The sequence below is a fragment of the Botryllus schlosseri genome, chromosome 5 (assembly GCF_051294905.1).
Source record: "Botryllus schlosseri isolate E-star chromosome 5, Bs_hap1, whole genome shotgun sequence".
Classification (NCBI taxonomy): domain Eukaryota; kingdom Metazoa; phylum Chordata; class Ascidiacea; order Stolidobranchia; family Styelidae; genus Botryllus; species Botryllus schlosseri.
This window is the reverse complement of record NC_137240.1, coordinates 6,715,271-6,733,702: the sequence shown is the minus strand read 5'-3', so window position 1 is coordinate 6,733,702 and position 18,432 is coordinate 6,715,271. Positions and strand designations below refer to the sequence as shown.

The following is an 18,432-nucleotide window of genomic DNA, read 5'->3' as shown; positions in this document are numbered from 1 at the left end:
AGTACAATATATTGCTACACGTGGTAATGATCGTATTCGTAGATTGTATTTCTGTCGGGTGAGGTCCTCGAGTTGGTATCGTAGCAGTTGCTCGGATTGTGAGGTATCCCGTGAGACGCTTCACGCATGTAGCTGCTAACGTTGCGCAAGTTGGTTTTATCGTTGTTAATGATTTGCAGCTTAGGCTGAAATCTCTCAAGTCAAGTCGCGGTAGAAATCTATACAACATGAATCAAGCAGTGTCGGTGAGCCAGATTGGGGTAAGTTAACTAATCCATATTAGATCATTTGATGTATATAGATAACTCCTGGGTAAACGTATTTAAATCTTCGCATGTATTGTATACTGGACTGCACTTATTCCCAGACAACACCGACACCGAGTCACCACTGCTACCAAGCACGTCAATCTATACGGCGAAATTGCAGCCTTCCAGTGACGTCCTATAGCAGTGGTTCTCAACCGGGGGTCCGCGAAGCCTCTAAATTTTCAAAATCGTTGATAACCGAATTTGCATATTTTTAAATTAGGAAGATCGCGATACTGTTCCGCTTGATTACTAGCAAAACTCCAGAACTCACTTACACAGAGTGGCCCTCTGAGATGAAATATCTTACTGTCTAGACCAGTGATTCCCAACCGCGGCCCTGAGGGCCGCATGCGGCCCCCAGCTAGCCTTCTTGCGGCCCCCACAATAATATTGAGAAATCGATTTATGAAAAAATATACATTTATAAAATACTCTTGCTTGGCTTGGAGTCTGGAGTTTTCAATTAGGTTTGCAGGGAAGCTGTGAGTAGACTGCTAATATTACGTCACTGCTGTTTCAATGCAATGTGCCCGAACTTTCCAGTTGAACGAGCAGTACCTATAGATATAGGTATAGATATAGGTATTGACAGGACCGTAACTGCGCAACCCAAGCCCGCCAATTGGGGGAGCGAGCTCGAAGGGGGCCCAATATTATATAGTGAATTAGCATAAATTATAGAGTATTTTATGAAATTTTATGCAACTTTTTCAAAGATTTTTCGCGCCGCGCACGATTTCAAGTTTCCAAGTACCTTAATTCGACTTCGACCAAGATAAAATACGCAAGATTTATAGAAGTGGGCATATCGGCGTTGGCCATTACCGCGTCACGACGCACGAAGACATAAAAAGTTTTAGGCCATGTAACATGCGACTCTAAGAAGTGTGCCAGAACGATCGCCAGCGAGAAAACTTTGGCCGAAAGGACTGCCCTTACGCTGACCGAAAACTTCGTTATGTGTATTCAAAATACATATAGGTATAATTGACCATAGGCGCCTAAATGACTGGCGTCGAATGTTCCTGTCTTGGCAATCGGAACGTCACGAGACAAATAGGCTACCATCCCGCAGGAAAGAATTATATGCCAGTGAAGAACTACCAATTTGAAATCGTGTCCATCTTTTAGTTTAGTACGTTTGGGCGATTCTACATTTTTTTATATAGCAGACTGGAGGTCACGAAATAACAAATAACATCATGTAACGAAGTCGTACCAACGTGACCGCCCGTCCGAATATGTTTAATTATTATTTACGGGCCTTACAGTTTCCAAGACACCTCACTCAGCTCTACCGGTAAATCTGATTACGTGAGCAGAGAGGACAAGTAATTGATAGCAATATATATGCAATTCCCGATCTTATTGACCTATTTTATTTTGAATTATCGAAAATTTTCGCGCTCCACGCTGGCTCACTAAACGGGAATCCTGATTTCGTGGCAGAACGAACAACGGCACGGGGGGTCGGTTTATCACCCTATGGCAGCTCAAGACCTAAGTGTTCTGGGGGGCCTGACGAAGTGCTGTTTCGTTCCTGCCACGGGTATACGCCCGAAGATGTTTAATTATTATTGAGCGTTCCTAACTTTTCAAACACAACTCACTCGGCTCAACAGGTCAATCTGATTACGTGAACAGAGAGAGGATAAAAATTGATACCAATATATATGCAATTCCCGATTATATTGACCGATTCAATAATGAATTATAGAAATTTTTCGCGCTTCGCGCGAATTGTCGAGAGAAGCTGTCTAAAACGGACACTCGATTTAGATGATGAATAGCGGTAAACAGCCATCTAGCCTGAGGGAGTCTGGGGGCTTCCAAGTTCGGTTTATCACCATATGGGGGGCCTAAGAGAAACGTTTTTTTTTTTTTTTGGGGGGGGGGGCTGACGAAACTAATTTACGGATAGATGTGCAACAAGTGACTCACGATTGTGGACGCCGAGATGTTTACTGCTTAGCCAGCAAAAAGCAGCATAATTGGTAGTCCTATAGCTCGCGACCCAAGCGTCCGAATAATTTGATATGTTGGTGTTTATCGAAAGCAAGTGTCGCACTGATTCCAAAAATACGAATTGAAATCTAGCCAGGGCAATAAAACTACTCCAAAATAGCCAGCAAAGGTTGATTGTTCTGAACAATGGGAGCGCGGCAACACAATGGCCAATGGCGTCAAGCGAATGATCGGAACAGTGCCAATTTTCATATTTTGGTGACTATTTGGGGTTCCTTTCATTGCCCTGGTATTCGTGCGGCCCCGACCGTACTCTGAAATTCTAAATTTGGCCCTGCCACCGAAAAAGGTTGGGAACCACTGGTCTAGACTCATTTTAATTGCTAAATTACCAATAGCCTACTGATGCATATATTTTGCTGTTTAGAGATATTTTTGGGGGATTGTGGAAAAAATAAAAAGTTGGATTAGCAAGGTCAATCACGGTGACTTCGTGATGTTTACAAAAATCCATTTTCTCTGGCGATATAACCATTTTTCCATGATAACTTCAAGATGAGCTGCTTGATAGAAATGACAAGGCTTGACGTTATATGTAATCGAAGGCGCAAATTTTCAAGACCCGATCACGTATTTCAAAAAATGCAGTTGCAAAAAAATGCAGTTGCAAAATTCCCTTTGAAATAATAAAAGTTAGCCCAACTTCTACATAAATAGTATATGGTGTTATTTTGGAGAAAACTCAGTTTGTTGCTATTTATCACTAGCCTACAGATAATATTTGCACAAGACAGAAGACGATTGCACGATGATTGAGATAAATTTGAACTAAAACTTCGGGGGGTCTGCGGGGGTCCGTGACGGTCCAAAAGGGGTCCGCGAAGACAAAAAGGTTTAAAACCACTGTCCTATAGGGAATGATGACACCGTATTCTGATTTGATTAATCATAGGTATTACTAACAGGGGTTCTTGAACTTTTTTGATCGCGGACCACTTCAAGTTCTGTGGGCGGTTGCACGTACCCCAAAATTTGATAAGCCGATGACCGGAAGGTCATCACATCAAGCTGAACTCTATTCAGGCCTGAAATATTATATAAAGCGCGCTTTTTTACCTGAAAAACGGAAAAATTCCGACCTAAAAAATCGTGTAGCTGTTTCCGCATATAATGTTAGTAGAATTGTAGTCTACTGTTCATCCTCATTGCTGGTTGTTACTGGATGTACATACGCCTGGCCTGAAAAACTTGTTTGACTTGGAACTGACGAATTGTTACATGAAAATACATCTTTTTGTCGAAATCTGGACTCCTGAAGAATTCCAGTAGTTACATCACGCATTGTGGTAGAAATAATTATAATTTGTTGTAGTACAACAACTAGAGATGCTTCCTTACATTCACGGGGGTATGGTAGAAAGTGTCAGTCCAAACTAAGCAGCTTGCCAAGAATGGAGAAAGAACGTTCAACAGCAGCAGTTGTTGGCTGGCAACACTGAAGTTGTGCGTACACTGCTGGTGACGCACACCGTGTTGCTTCATACTGACAATATTGTATACATCAGAACCAATGCTCACGTAGTCTCGCTTCAGTTAGGATATCGCGGTACCTTCAGCTTAACACCATGGATGTCAACCTATTTGTTTCATTTGACCGTTAATGATTCACAATAAGCAGACAATGGGCGGTCTACAACGGTAGGCCTATAAATTAAGCCACAAGCTGTAATATCTCAAATGATAAGTTCACTGACGGTGCGAGCATCTACGATACAAACGAAATGTAGGTTGCAAAATTTTTTTGCTTTGTAAACAATTTTGACTATTTTTTGACCTAACGCTAGAAGGTATTTTTATTTGTCAAAAAATTCGCCCTAATTATAACTAATGACTAGACAAGGTAGTCACAGTCCCGCTCACGACTTCATTCTCGAACAATAGTCTGTTTTTGTAGTTGGCGTATTGCCCTTTGATAGACCTAAAACCAGTTCGTGGACCCAAAGAGTAAGAAACCCTGTGTTAAAGGTGGCAGTATTTAACTAATAACATCATGACAAACTGAATGAGCATTCGCTCATCTAAACAGAGTTGGCCGAAGTGGCCAGTGTTACTACACATTTAGAAGCAGGAAATTAAGATCTCCAGTACTCGAGCAGATTTGATCGATTGATCGCATATATGTTTAGCAAAAGTCACTGACAATGACAAGTCGCATCATTTTGCAGTATACCCCGCTGTACAACCCTGTCGTAACGCAGCAGCCCATGGCCATGACGTCGTCCACCACTGTCGTGATCAACCAGCCCCAAACGATTATAAGGGGATGGCATTCTGGAATCTGCGACTGCTGCCAAGACATGAAGAGTTGTGAGTTCGTTTTTCGAATGACTGCTGGAGTATTCAAAAATGTTTGATTCGCAACTACGGAATACTTCCGATCTAATGAAAACCGTGGAATCTAATCTCCATGAAAGACTTGGCCATGAGCTGCTGTATTATTTTCAGATATACATTTGAGATTCATCTCCTGTTATGACTGAATCCAAGTCCAATTTCTGCAATGAGGACTAGAATGTGTCCAAACATTTCAAGTCTAAATCCAAATCCAGATTCAAAGTAATCATAAGTAGAGCCCGGACTATTATATCGGTACTTCTAGTCCAGAGGTCTCAAACACGCGGCCCGCGAGAGCATTTTGTGCGGCCCGCGACGGCATTTTGGAAAATAAGTATTCAACGATACAATCAAGTGCCATATATCTTTTTTTAGGTATAGGAACTTAAAGTTCACGCTAAAACTACTATAGAAATTACTGAGATCTCAACAAACATCATTATCACATCACTTCTAACAACTACCATGAGGTAGAAGATCAGTTATTACGTCACATTTCTAACTCATGATGATAAAACGTGATGCATTGAAGATTCGTGACTGAAAATTGTGATTTGGATTGGGGTGCGACCTTGTCGTAAAATAACTCGACTTGAGCTGGGTCAAACGCTGAAATCGGAGGAGGACATGCGACTCGGAATGGTGACTTGGCAATCCTATAAGGACGCAACCAGGGCCGTAACTGCCGCATCCCAAACCCCAATTGGGGGGGCGAGCTCGAAGGGGGCCCAATATTATTTCGAGAATTAGCATAAATTATAGTCTTTTTTGAAAAATTATGCAACTTTTTCAAAATATTTTCGCGCTGACGCGCGATTTCAAATTGCCAGATATGTGGATTATTAGGTACTCTTCCCCCAAGAAAAACACGCAAGATTTATAGAAATAGGCATATCACCGTTGGCCATTACCTTGCCGCTATGCACCAAGACATATAAAGTTTTAGGCCATGTAACATGTGACTCCAAGAGGTGAGACAGAACGATCGACAGCGAGAAAACCTTGGCCGAAAATGACTGCCCTTATCCTGACCGAAAGCTTCCTTATCTATACAAAATACATATAAGTTAAATTGTCTTTAGGCACCTAAATGACTGGCGCCGAAAGTTCCTGTCTTGGCAATCTGAACCTTACTAGACAAATACCATCCCGCAGGGAAAAATTATATGCCAGTTAAGAAATACCAATTTGAAATCGTGTGATCTTTTAGTTTAGTACGTTTGGGCGATTCTATATTTTTTGATATAGCAGGCAGGAGGTCACGAAATAACATCACGTAACGAAGTTATACCAGCGGGTCCGCCGGCCCGAAGATGAATAATTATTATTTACGGGCTCTACAGTTTCAAGACACCTCACTCAGCTCTACCGGTAAATCTGATCACGTGAGCGGAGAGGACAAGAAATTGATAGCAATATATATGCAATTCCCGATCTTATTGACCGATTTTATCATGAATTATCGAAAATTTTCGCGCCTGGCGCTGGCTCACTAAACGGTACGTGGCAAAGGCGAACAACGTGAGGGGAGTCGGTTTATCCCCCAATGGGAGCCCAAGATTCCAGTCTTTTTGGGGTGGACTGACGAAGTGTCGTTTCGTTCCTGCCAACGGGTATAGACCCGGAGATGTTTGATTATTATTGTGGGGTCATACACCTTTTCAAGCACACCTCACTCTGCTCTACTGATAATCAGATTACGTGAGCAGAGAGAGGAAAAATTTGCTAGCAATATATATGCAATTCCCGTCCATAATGACCGATTCAGTCATGAATTATAGAAATTTCTCGCGCTTGGCGCGTTTAGGCGAGAAAAGCTGACTCCACAAACGGAACCCAATGTAAATGTTTAGTAGCGGTAAACAGCGTACAGCGTGAGGGGGGTATGGGGGGCAGAAGTTCGGTTTATCACCCTATGGGGGGGCCAAGACTAACGTTTTTTGGGAGCCTGACTGCTACGGCCCTGGACGCAACAATCTATGAAACTGTCATAGGGAATAGTAATATATCAAAAAGTCGTAGCTTGCGTTGCGTAGGGTATATGGCTATCTCATCAGGTCAGTATGGCAACCATATATTTTCTTGGCCAATTTATTCAACTAGAATAGTGTTCGCGCTACGCGCGATTTTGTGAATGGGCTTACTGATTTTAATAGGCTAGGTACCAACAGAAATTGTGTTGAAAATGGATAGGGGCTACGAGAAATCTTATTTGAAGCACAGGGGGTACGATCGCTAAGAAGGTCAATAAGCAATGCTATTACTATGGCTCAATAATGATTATATTTAAGTTGTTATTGATATATGGAAGGTAAAATCTCATGGTTATTTAATTTGAGTCTGACAATGACAGTAACAATAGCCTATACTTATCACGACTATCTGAAAACCAGGATTAGACAACACCGCTCAAATGCTCTGATATCAGATCAATCTTCAGTAGATTTTAAAATATTCTACATAAAGTTGTTGCTCGTCAAAGGTCCACTAGTTGCAATATTATAACCCCACAGTTTTACGATGCCCTGATGCATCCTCTCACATGATGTCTATAACTCGAATATTAAAAAAAAAATCTGTCCGGCACAAAAACAATTTTATTCAAATATTTGAAAATGTTTTTTTCCTTGTCTCGCGTGCATAGTACAATAGTAAATTACATCTCCACGGTGTTTGTGGAACGCCTGTCTGCAAGGTTCCATCAAATAAGGCCATTGATTATCCCTATTATTGATGCTGCGGCCCGCGACATCATCAAAACTAGGAAATTGGCCCGCGAGCACATTTGAGTTTGAGACCTCTGCACTAGATCGACAAATATAAACAGTAGTTTTGAAATTTAGGCCTGAACTAATGAGTAAATGAACTACCGGTATATGGAAAATCAACCATGATTAACAACAATAACATAAAGGGCAACTCTAAACGGAGGACCAAAGGGGATCACAGCCTCGGAAAATGACGGGGGATCCGAGCCTCGAATCGGTAAATGCACGCGTGCACACTCACGCGCAGGCTAGATGCCAGTTCACCGCGTCATTATTACATACTCGCTTTTGATAACGAAATACTACTCCGTTAATTGAGACCCAATCACGAAACTCATAACAGTGTTAGCTAACATCATTAAGGTGTAGCATACCAAATTTCGTCAACCATTTTAAGATAAAACGCCTTGAAAACCAACGCCGTCCAACATCGACTTTTCCGTTAAATCTGTTTCCGGTAGCACAGCACGCATCTCTATACATAGTCAACTTTAATATCGAAATTACCGTGCTAAACATTGATTCCCAACTCGAAACTTGGTACGCAGTTGTAGGACATTATGACAATGCGAAATACCAATATTCGTTACATATTTTATGATGGAACGACTTTAAAACTAACGCAGTTCTATACCGACTTTTGCGTTATTCTGTTTTACGGGAGCGTAGCACGCACCTATACATAGTCAACTTTAATATCGTTACGGGAGCGTAGCACGCGCCTATACATAGTCATTAGTCAACTATAATATCGAAATTACCATGCTAAACATTGATTCCCCAACTCGAAACTTGGTACGCAGTTGTAGGACATTATGACAATGCAACACTCCAAATTTCGTTATATATTTTATGATGGAACGCCTTTAAAACCAACACAGTTCTATACCGACTTTTGCGTTATTCTGTTTTACGGAAGCGTAGCACGCACCTATACATAGTCAACTTTAATATCGTTATGGGAGCGTAGCACGCCCTAATTTCTATAATGTAATACTAAACGGCGGACCGAGCGGAACTGCAGACCTAGCAGACCATGAAATAAAATAGCTCAATTCTAAACGGCGGAACGTGGAACTATAGAAATTAAACATGGAACGGCAACGACCGATTTTGCAGCTTCGTTCCGCTTCGCCGAGGCTGGAGTGGAGAATTGTTTTGCGTAAGCGACTGTAGGATTTCTGGTAATCCAAAAGTTGTCTTCCGGAGCTCAGAATTTACTGAATCTGGTCTTCATCGAAAGCTACTGTCGCACTGATTCCGAAAATAGCAATGAAAATATGGTCAGGCTCCGTATTTAGATGAACAATCACCCTCAACATCTAAAATCTGCATTGTTCAGAACAATCGGATGATCGCAAAGCAATGACCATAACAATGACCCTTTGCGGCTCTTCGATTGTTCGGACAATGCCGATAATTCAGACTTGGAGGGCGAATTCTAAGTGGTTCAGGACCTGATCATATTTTCATTTACATTTTCTGAGTCAGTGTGGCAGTAGCTTTCGATCAAGACCAGATTCAGTTAATTCTGAGCTCTGGAAGACGACTTTTGGATTGCCAGAAATCCTACAGTAGCTGCCGTAAAAGAAGTCTGAGTAAAGCTTCAGCGAAGCGGAGCTGTAATGTGATTGCTACTTGCTAGGGTTTGCAATAGATTCCTCCACGGGCCGGATGAAATCATCTGGCGGGAGGTGTCTCGCCTGTCAGGATTGTGTTTGACAGCCCTGCTGTACAGTTAGGTCGGTGCGGCTATCTGTTTATGTGTTTTAATCAGGTCCGAAACAACATTTTTTTGCTCGAAAACGATAATTTGGCAAGGGAAAACTTATAACAGCTTTCTAGAAAAATCAAAAATTCCAGAAGGATTTCTCGAAGAAAACGACGGGTCAGACGACAGATTACACAAACGCAAATCGTGGAATGGCTGAACAAATGTAATAGCAGCCTAAGATGAATGAATATGCTTGTCTCGAAGATTAAGTCATGCAGGTGTAAGTACGAACTGAACGTAAAGTGAGACTGCGAACGGCTCATTAAATCAGTGCTTGAAGGTATACCTATGTCAGATTATGGATGTCACCTATAGCTACTACGCTGGTCAACTTCTTTTATGGTTCTTACAGTCTTAGTTGAAAATGACCTAATTTTCACACGGGGACATCAGATGAAGTACCTTTGATCTGTGAATTCCGGTGTAAACTGATTACCACTGCTCCCACAGTCCAGGATAATAAGAGGATAATCGATTTCATATGGCATATCTTGATTATATCCGCTACGGAAATGCCGGACTACCTACAATATGCTTAAATGAATGCATATAGAACCTAGATTCTTCCTAATGATAATTTATCACCATCAGCGGTTTGTTATGTTTGCATCTGCTAAAGACACAAGTCAAGTGTATAATATGATGTAGAGGAGGGATGTCGAACGACGAGGTACGTTCTCTACACCAAGTGCTCTTCAACCGGGGTTGTCGTACACCCTAGGGCAGAGGTCTCAAACACGCGGCCCGCGAGATCATTTTGTGCGGCCCGCGAAGGCATTTTGGAATTTCAAGTATTCGACAATATATTCAAGTGCCATATATCTTTTTTAGATTTAAGAACTTAAAGTTCACTCTATAACTAGGCCTACTACAGAAACCTGAAATCTGAACATACTTCACTATCACATAACTTCTAAAATCTACCGTGCGGCGATAGATCGCTTTTACGTCACATTTCAGGTTCATGATGATAAAACATGACCCGTTGATGATTAGTGACTAAAAATTGTGATTTTGTTTGGTGCGACCTTCCGTCAATTTACTCGATTTTGGATTGACTGGGTGATAAACTAAAAATGACTCGAGTGGAGTCGGGTCAAACGTTAAAATCCGAAAATGACTTGCGTCTCGGAATAGTGACTTGGTAATCCTAATGACGCAACAATCTATGTAACTGTCGTGAGGAATAGTAATATATCTCAAAAGCCTGTAGGCTGCGTTGCGTAGGGTAGATAGCAGGGGCGTAGCCAGCCGAAAAAAAAACGGGGGATATTTATTAAAACGGGGGATATTTTTTGAAAAGATGATATTCGTTATGCTAACCACTTTATTGCGGTTTAATACACACAAATGCCGATACAACAAGGGTAAGATAATCTCGTTTGTGTTTACGTCTTTATACACATGAACATTTGCCAGTTATCTTAAAATATAGCTCTATTATGCGTAGTCGCATGCTACAGTAGCAAACGGAAGGCGCTTTTGACTTGCGCGCCACTATTTGCCGACAGAGAGTTTCATGTGCGCGGATCATGACTCAACGCAGCAGGTGATCGATGATCACCTCGCAAATCACAATGTATCAGATCAGATGGAAGTAGCAAACAAATTTCGATGACAGCGAGGTATCTTGACCTTAATTACCAAAGCGAGGATGTAATCACGAAAGTGCGCGCAGATCATATTACAGCACAGTGGAAGATCTCTCCATTTTGCGCTCGAAGACGAACACTCGAACAGTGAAGACACGCAAATGAATTATAGTCTGTTGCCGTTTGATACAAACAATCTGGATTAATTTTGTTTTAAATCAATATGATTTTTACTGTCTGCCAAGATGGTGTAGTATTTTTGGTGTGTGGAGATGGTAAAGACTAATTACCGCTCGAGCTTGTGCGATTGCATCACGTGAATAACAGTGGCCTGGCGCAGGCTTAGGCTCGCGATCAAAATGCATTCCTAAACGCGTTTGCGGTGTAGAAGTGACAATTGCGAATTGTCGAGGCCAATACTATAACTTCTGGTCATTACAATAGCACATCGAGTAGCACTATCACGCGCCGCGAGTCACAGAGCGGCCTAATTTTCCTAGCCTCCAATGTTTTACTACTGGCCAAGCGCGTTATAACAGGACAGTCAGCAGATGCGCCAGAGGCCTGAGACACGAAACGGCTGGAGATCTGGAAACCCACACACAACAACCGAACTAAATGATCGCAAGTTGGATCAATACATAATATATTCCATACAGAACATTTGATTAGTACGATCTGTTTTGGTACTGTAGGGATCTGCTATCTCTAATGATACAAGCCTAGCGCGCATGTTCTAAACGTTTGTTGACAATAGACTGTCAAACACGAAAACCAACTGGCGCGGTATCGAAATTTAAATGCGAGTGTTATTGTTACTGTGACTTCTGGTTCTGTAACTGGATAATATCGTTCAGATGAGATGGGGGAGCCATGTGAGATGCGTTTTTCGGGCTTCCGTAGACGAGAGAACAATATGAGAAAAAGGCATCACCGCACTGCATTGTCTGATTGATCGATGGCGTGATGATGCCGCGCGGCAATTAGGGGATTATCGAATTAGAACAAGCAATATTAGATCAATGGAAATATATGTAAGACGGGGGGTATTTCGAGCTTCGAAACGGGGGGTATCGGACACCGATTATCCCCCCCTGTCTACGCCACTGGTAGATAGATATCTAATCAGGTCTGTATGGAAACCATTGGCATTCTGTGGCCCCCGTGACGTATGTTTGGTTACATCCTGGTGTTTTTTGTTCTCTTTATCCATGTTATTATCGGTGGCGAGTAAGGTAGTGGTACGCTCCACAGCTGTAACACCAATGGATTATTCGGCGATTGGTCATTTCTTTTCCAGGGGTTCTTAACCATGAGGTCCGTAGCTCCGTCGTGATACGAATCACCACATCAGGGGGTACGAGATGCATTGTGGAAATAGGCCTATATGCTGTGGAATATTTTTTGGGTCGATTTATTCAACTGGAAAATATTCTTCGCGCCACGCACGATTTTATGTGAATGGTCTTTCAGATTTTTATATAGGTACCATAAGAAATTGCGTTGAAAATGAACAGGGGGCACGGGAAATCTTAGTGAAAGCACAAGGGCGCTAAAACGGTTAAGAAACAGTCTTATATTACTATGGAACAATGAGGATTATATTTAAGCTGTTATTTATCTGTTCCAATATCAATCGAAGAAAATGCAACGCTGGTTTGATTTGACTTTGGCAATGATAGTAACAATAGCCTACGTAACACGACTATATCAGAAACCACCGCTCACATGCTCTGATATCAAATCAATCTTTAGTAAATTCTAAAATATTCTACAGAAAATTGTGGCACGGCAAAGGTCCACTCGTTGCAATATTATAACCCGGCAGCTTTTACGAAGTAATCATGCGTCCTCTCGCGTGATAGCTATAACTCATTATTTCAACAAATTATGCCCGGCACAAAAACTATTTTGTTCAAATATTTGAAAATATGATTTTTTCGTGCCAAACGTGAATAGTATAACAGTAAATTTTCACTTTCATTTTAAACATTTTCACGATGTTTGTGGAATGCCTGTCTGCGAGGTGCCGTCCAATAAGGCGTAATTGGATATTATACATTGAATCTCCCTATTATTGATGCTGCGGCCCGCGGCGTCATCAAAAATTAGAAATTGGCCCGCGAGCACATTTGAGTTTGAGACCTCTGTTCTAGTCGATATGATACTATTAAAGAAACTGGTATCATCCAAGCGGTAAGAAAATATTGGCAATTTTCGTGACATAACAACATGGTAGTATAGGAAGCCAGAGAGCTGTAATCAGCGACTGTGTGACTACTGACTAGTCATATTCATATATTGTCAGATGCAGCATTTCTAGTAATAATGATTCTGAAGCTGTTTACATCAATGCTCTGAAATTTTGGAAATGTGTCTTGAGCTACATGTCGTTTCTCTTGAATATCGACCGAATATATCGGCGAAGCCGTGAAGGTGTAAGTGAAATGTTTATCGGTATCGGCTTAAAAATAGGTCAGGCTATAATCATAAGTAGGCTGCATATCCGATGCAAATTTGATCAAAATTGAAATATCATGTTTTCCTAATCCATATTGATCCATTGATCCATTGATTGTTGATATACAATGTTCTTTCCAATTCTCTACTAGTTGCTGACGATTACCCCTGACGAGTGTCAGCCGAAAATATTCGGGTTCATTTCAAAATGAATATACTATTTAATTGTATATTGAAGTTCTGTACCTCCAAGAAGCTCTTCTAATCCATATTCATTGACCATATATCCATAATCCCTGGGGCTGTGCAGTGTGCATGTGCATTTGGATGACTTGCTGTCTCCCTTCGTTAACATAACCGTCATGTGTTCCAGGCTGCTGCTCGTTCTTCTTGGGGCATTGCTATTACGCCTGTTTGGCTTCGAGGATGGGCGAGGATTGTTGCGTTGGGTTTGGCTGCGTACCAGGTGGTCATATAGCGATGAGGGCGGCCTTCAGAGAGAGACATGACATTCCGGTAAGTTCTATGCATTCTGTGAATGCAGACCGCCTCCATATCATAACCTACAACCAGAAGTGGTCAAAGTCGCCGCCCTACTATCAATAGGGTTGCATTTAAAACAAATTGATTGTTTAAAACACTTCGCTCATAACATGTTTCAAACAGTGCTTTAAACAAAGGCCTTTTTTTAATTATGTTTTTTCTAAGTTGTAAAAATTATGCCATAATTGTGTAAATTCTTACCAAAAACATGTGGTATGAGCCCCCTACGGGAATTTACTACCCGATATAGCCGACATATACGAAATGGGATGATTGGAACCCTCGAAATAGTTCGTTCAACCGCCATACTAGACATAGATAATTCGACAAAGGATTACCCTATATTTTCAATTGTCAACGTCTAATTACTATGACGTTACAACAATTGAATACTCGTGACGTCGTGGCTTGAAAAAAAGCATGTTTTAAACAAGGCCCTTGTTTTGAACTTGTTTGTTTTAAATTGAGTTTTGTTTTAAATGAAACCCTAACTATCAAGTAGGAAAAGCGATTTCCAAGACCTGTGAAAACTATGTAATGAAAAGTTTAAATGTACTCAAGTATAGGTTAAATAGTTGAATTTGGTCGAGGCTTCGCATACTTTGAGTAGCCTATGGATGGTGACTTACAAAATTGCAGGGTCCATCCTCGCGACCAACGTGAAACGACTATAAGTGAAACTACAAATTGGCGGAATTTTCAAAAATATATTCCGTAATTCAGTTACTATGGTGCATGGGGTATTTCATCCCTTCGTTATAACTAGTTTACTGGTAGACTTGTGTGATGGAAACCTATCTGAAAACTGCACTCTACTTTGAAATCCTAAGCAACCTACAACTGAATAATATATTCCTATTGAAATGAACCCGCTTATTTTCGGCTGACACTCACCAGGGGTAATCGTCATATCAACTAGTAGAGAATTGGAAAGAACGCTGTATATCAACAAGGGTATCACAAAATATGACGTCACCAGCATGAAATTTCTAACAAGAAAGCGTTCAATGTACTATTTTTAGATGTTACACCAGTGGTTCTCAACCTTTTTGTCTTCGCGGGCCCCTTTTGGACGGTCATGGACAAAAGATTTAGCTCAATTATCGTGCAATCGTCATTTGTCTTGAATAAATATTTACTGCAGGCTAGCAATAAACACTAACAAAGTTACTTTTTTTGAAAATAACGTCGTGGTATTTATGTAGAAATTGGGTGGACTTTTTACATTTCAAATTGAATCCCGAAACAGCATTTCTTCAAATACGCGGTCATCCACCCGTGTTGTTGTTATTTGAGGTATTCATGGTTTTTGTCGACTACAATGGTTATTTACACCAGGCCGATATTCCTTATTTTTGATTCCGTAACCGCCGACTTGTAACGCGGCCCACTTCTAGGTTTTCGTACGACACCGCGCTTACGCGGATGAAATGGCGAGGAGGAGCCTGGTTAAACCTCCAGCAACACCTAAGTAGGAATTCTAAAGTCGACCTCGGTCGCACTCGAACCCAAAACCCATTAGCGTTTTAGCTGTGGATTATACCATTACGTTATCTCGCCACTGCGTGTTCGTGTCTTGAACATCTGCGCCGTCGATTTGATATGAACGAGTTCCTTGCCTCCATTTCCACAAAGACAGGTAGTGGTGAATGTGATAATAACGCGTAGCGCTTCTGACGACACATTTAAGTATGGTCGCAACAAATATGGCATCAAAATTGAGAAACAGATTTTTTTAATGAACATCTAACGTCCAGCCTGGTAATTGTATTTAGCAGCTCATCTTGAATTTATTATGGAATGGAGGTTGTATAGATCACAGGAGAAAATGGATCTCTGCAAACATTATGAAGTCATCGTGATTGACCTTTCAACTTCTTATTTCTCTACAAATTGTCAACAAAACACCTCTGAACAGCAATATGTTTGTTTTAGTAGGCTATAGGCAATTTAACAATTAAAATGAGTTTGCAAAGTAGGATATTTCATCTCGGACGGCCGGTCTGTTGATGCGAGACCTAGAGTTTTACCATTAATGAAGCGAAATTGCCTCGTGATTCCCCTAATTTAAATAAATGCAAATTAGGTTATCAACCATTTTGTAAATTTAGAGGTCTCGCGGACCCCCCTGAAAATGCTTCGCGGACCCCCGGTTGAGAAATACTGTGCTACACGAACTGCTTTTGTTGACACACACAGCCTTGGCTGATGTATTTTGATAAAAGTCGACTCCGCGGCACACAAATGAAAGCGTGAACAGCCGTGACGAGTGTCAGCCGAAAATATTCGCGTTATTAGACGTACTGCCACCCTTGTATATTACTTTTGTTCGTTTTACCAGGGGTCAATTTGTGACGATTGCTTGACGCTCACGCACTGTTTGCCTTGCGTTATGTGTCAACTGGCGCGCGAAATGGACAGATTGAATTATCCGCCGAAAGATAGCTGTTGCTGAATATGTTGTCTTCGATATCCAAGAATTCCAGATGTTGCCTATCGTGTCTGATCTCTGTAACTGTCGCTATATTTTCTACATTTTTCTAATTGTAAACGGGTATAGTCATTCCAACTTGAATAAAAATGTCTGTTCGCTCGCTTCGTTTCATCAATATTTACACATGTACGAAACTGCTATGTGATGAATGAAAATTAGGAAAGGACCGTAAAAACTCGGGAGCTTGCCGATAGAACACCCTCTTGGAGACCTGCGACAAGATAGCGTAGTGGTACGGCTCACAGCTGCAACACCAATGGATTGCGAGTTCCGAGTCCGACAGGGGTCGACTCCAGAATTTCAAACTAAGTCTTGGAGGTTAATCTACGTGATCCGCACATGCAAAAAGAAAATGAAAGTGCTACAAGTCGACGGACTAGGGAGCATGATGGGGAATACCGGAGTGGCGCAAATGACCATAGTAGTCGAAACACCATGACTCCCAAAACAACGGCAACAACAACCTTCTCGACCTCCATGATGTAAAAGAGCACGGTAAAAATGTACTGAAATAAAGATTGTATATACTGACAGCTCACCATGTATGCGACGACCGACGGAAATTGTCTCAGAATGTAGGCTACAGTAGAACAGCGTTTTGATATAACGCTATACAAGAAGTACGCTGTCACGTGATATCATGGTGCTGGTATTCAGTGTGAGTAGCGCATGGCGATCTAGCATAACATATAATGAGAGATCAGGGGCTCTCTACAATATCACTGGTACGACATCGCAAGCAAAGCACCAAATACCTGGACGCCATATTCTGTGTCGAAGCAGTCTCTGGCACATGCGTGCGGAATCCCATTACCCTTTTCCATTCGCTAGGCCTTGTGAAAGTAGAGTATAAACAACAATAAAAACCGAATCAAGTGTTTACCATCTAATTTTACAATAACTAGCAGCAAGCAGTTCTTGAATTGATCCATTTAGCTGGTTCCACTGAATTTCCACAGCAATATAGAATCGGGAAGCAAATCTCCGTGGATATGGAATCAAATCAAACGCAACGTGACGTCATTGCTATTTTCGAATGATCAATTGTCATCTTCGTGTCTGCAGCCATACTCTTTTGACCCTTATTATGTTTTGATCCCTTCTTTGCAAAGTAACATCCTCTTGCCTGTGTTGATGTTAATAAGCTGAGAAAAAGAATAAGATGTTAGAGAATCGCTGGAATTAAACCCCAAAATGAAGCATTTGCTGATCAGCCAAGTGTTATATGCAGGGTTTTAATGACTGAAACTGAACAGTGAACATAATGACGTAGACTCGGACTCGAGTCTTAACACTGTGACTCGGACTCGACCCTTTGAAACCTGACTTGGACATGGTCCTGACTCAGTAATGAGTTGAAAATGACTCCACTGGACTCGAGTCAAAACTATAATAGTAGGATTGACTTGTGACCAGGGCTGTGGAGTCGGTAAATTTTACCACCGACTCCGGCTCCGACTCCACACATTTTCAATATACCGACTCCGACTCCGACTCCTGAGTCTTTAAACGTACCGACTCCGACTCCGACTCCTGGGTCTTTAAACGTACCGACTCCGACTCCAGCATTATTACCAATTTCCTTCGAAAATTATATGCCACATTGTCGGTTGAATGACTATCATACAACCATTAAAATATGCAAACATATGTTTAACGGTGGTATGCTAAATTGTTTCATTGTGGCACAGCTCGAATTATCCACTATGCAATTAACATGAAAGAAAGATTTGCTAAATATCCTTCCTTTTCCAAGTTTTTATAACAAGGACTCTCTAATATCTTGAAATGCATGAATCATTCAAATATGGCAGATATCCAATCCTGTATAATAAAAATGTAAATAAAAAATCCAAGTGCAGCTCTTGTGTATGAGTCAGCTACTAATAAAGAGATTGAACCTACTAATTTTGTCATTGCACACTATACCGATTACAAGCACACACACTCTTACTACCAGTAGAAGGGGTGTAACCAAGTCACAAGGCTCCGAGTCACAAGTCAATCTCACTTTTATATTTTTGATTCGAGTCAAGTCGAGTCATTTTCAATTCCCACCGAGTCAAGTCCGAGTCCAAGTCAGCGAACAGAGGATCGAGTCCGAGTCATGGTATTATGACTCGAGTCCGAG

General features: G+C 41.3%; 2 protein-coding genes across 2 annotated transcripts in view; both read left to right on the top strand.

The window, feature by feature from the left end:
* The window catches only part of LOC145439670 (cornifelin homolog), a 38,004-nt gene that overhangs the window by 68 nt on the left and 19,504 nt on the right, over positions 1 to 18,432 (top strand). The gene's annotated exons all lie outside the window — the stretch shown is intronic.
* Positions 32 to 16,435, top strand: LOC145439668 (cornifelin-like). The gene is made up of 4 exons (XM_080317197.1): positions 32 to 260; positions 4,502 to 4,643; positions 13,638 to 13,780; positions 16,149 to 16,435. The coding sequence occupies exons 1-4, from the start codon at positions 228 to 230 to the stop codon at positions 16,260 to 16,262; spliced, it is 432 nt and encodes a 143-aa protein (XP_080173323.1). The 5' UTR covers positions 32 to 227; the 3' UTR covers positions 16,263 to 16,435.

What these genes read in the sequence shown, in the direction of transcription:
- LOC145439668 (XM_080317197.1), top strand. Translation starts at nt 228, where the DNA reads ATGAATCAAGCAGTGTCGGTGAGCCAGATTGGG. An exon ending in TGTCGGTGAGCCAGATTGGG is followed by an intron (nt 261 to 4,501) that starts GTAAGTTAACTA and finishes ATCATTTTGCAG; the next exon opens with TATACCCCGCTGTACAACCC. An exon ending in CTGCCAAGACATGAAGAGTT is followed by an intron (nt 4,644 to 13,637) that starts GTGAGTTCGTTT and finishes CATGTGTTCCAG; the next exon opens with GCTGCTGCTCGTTCTTCTTG.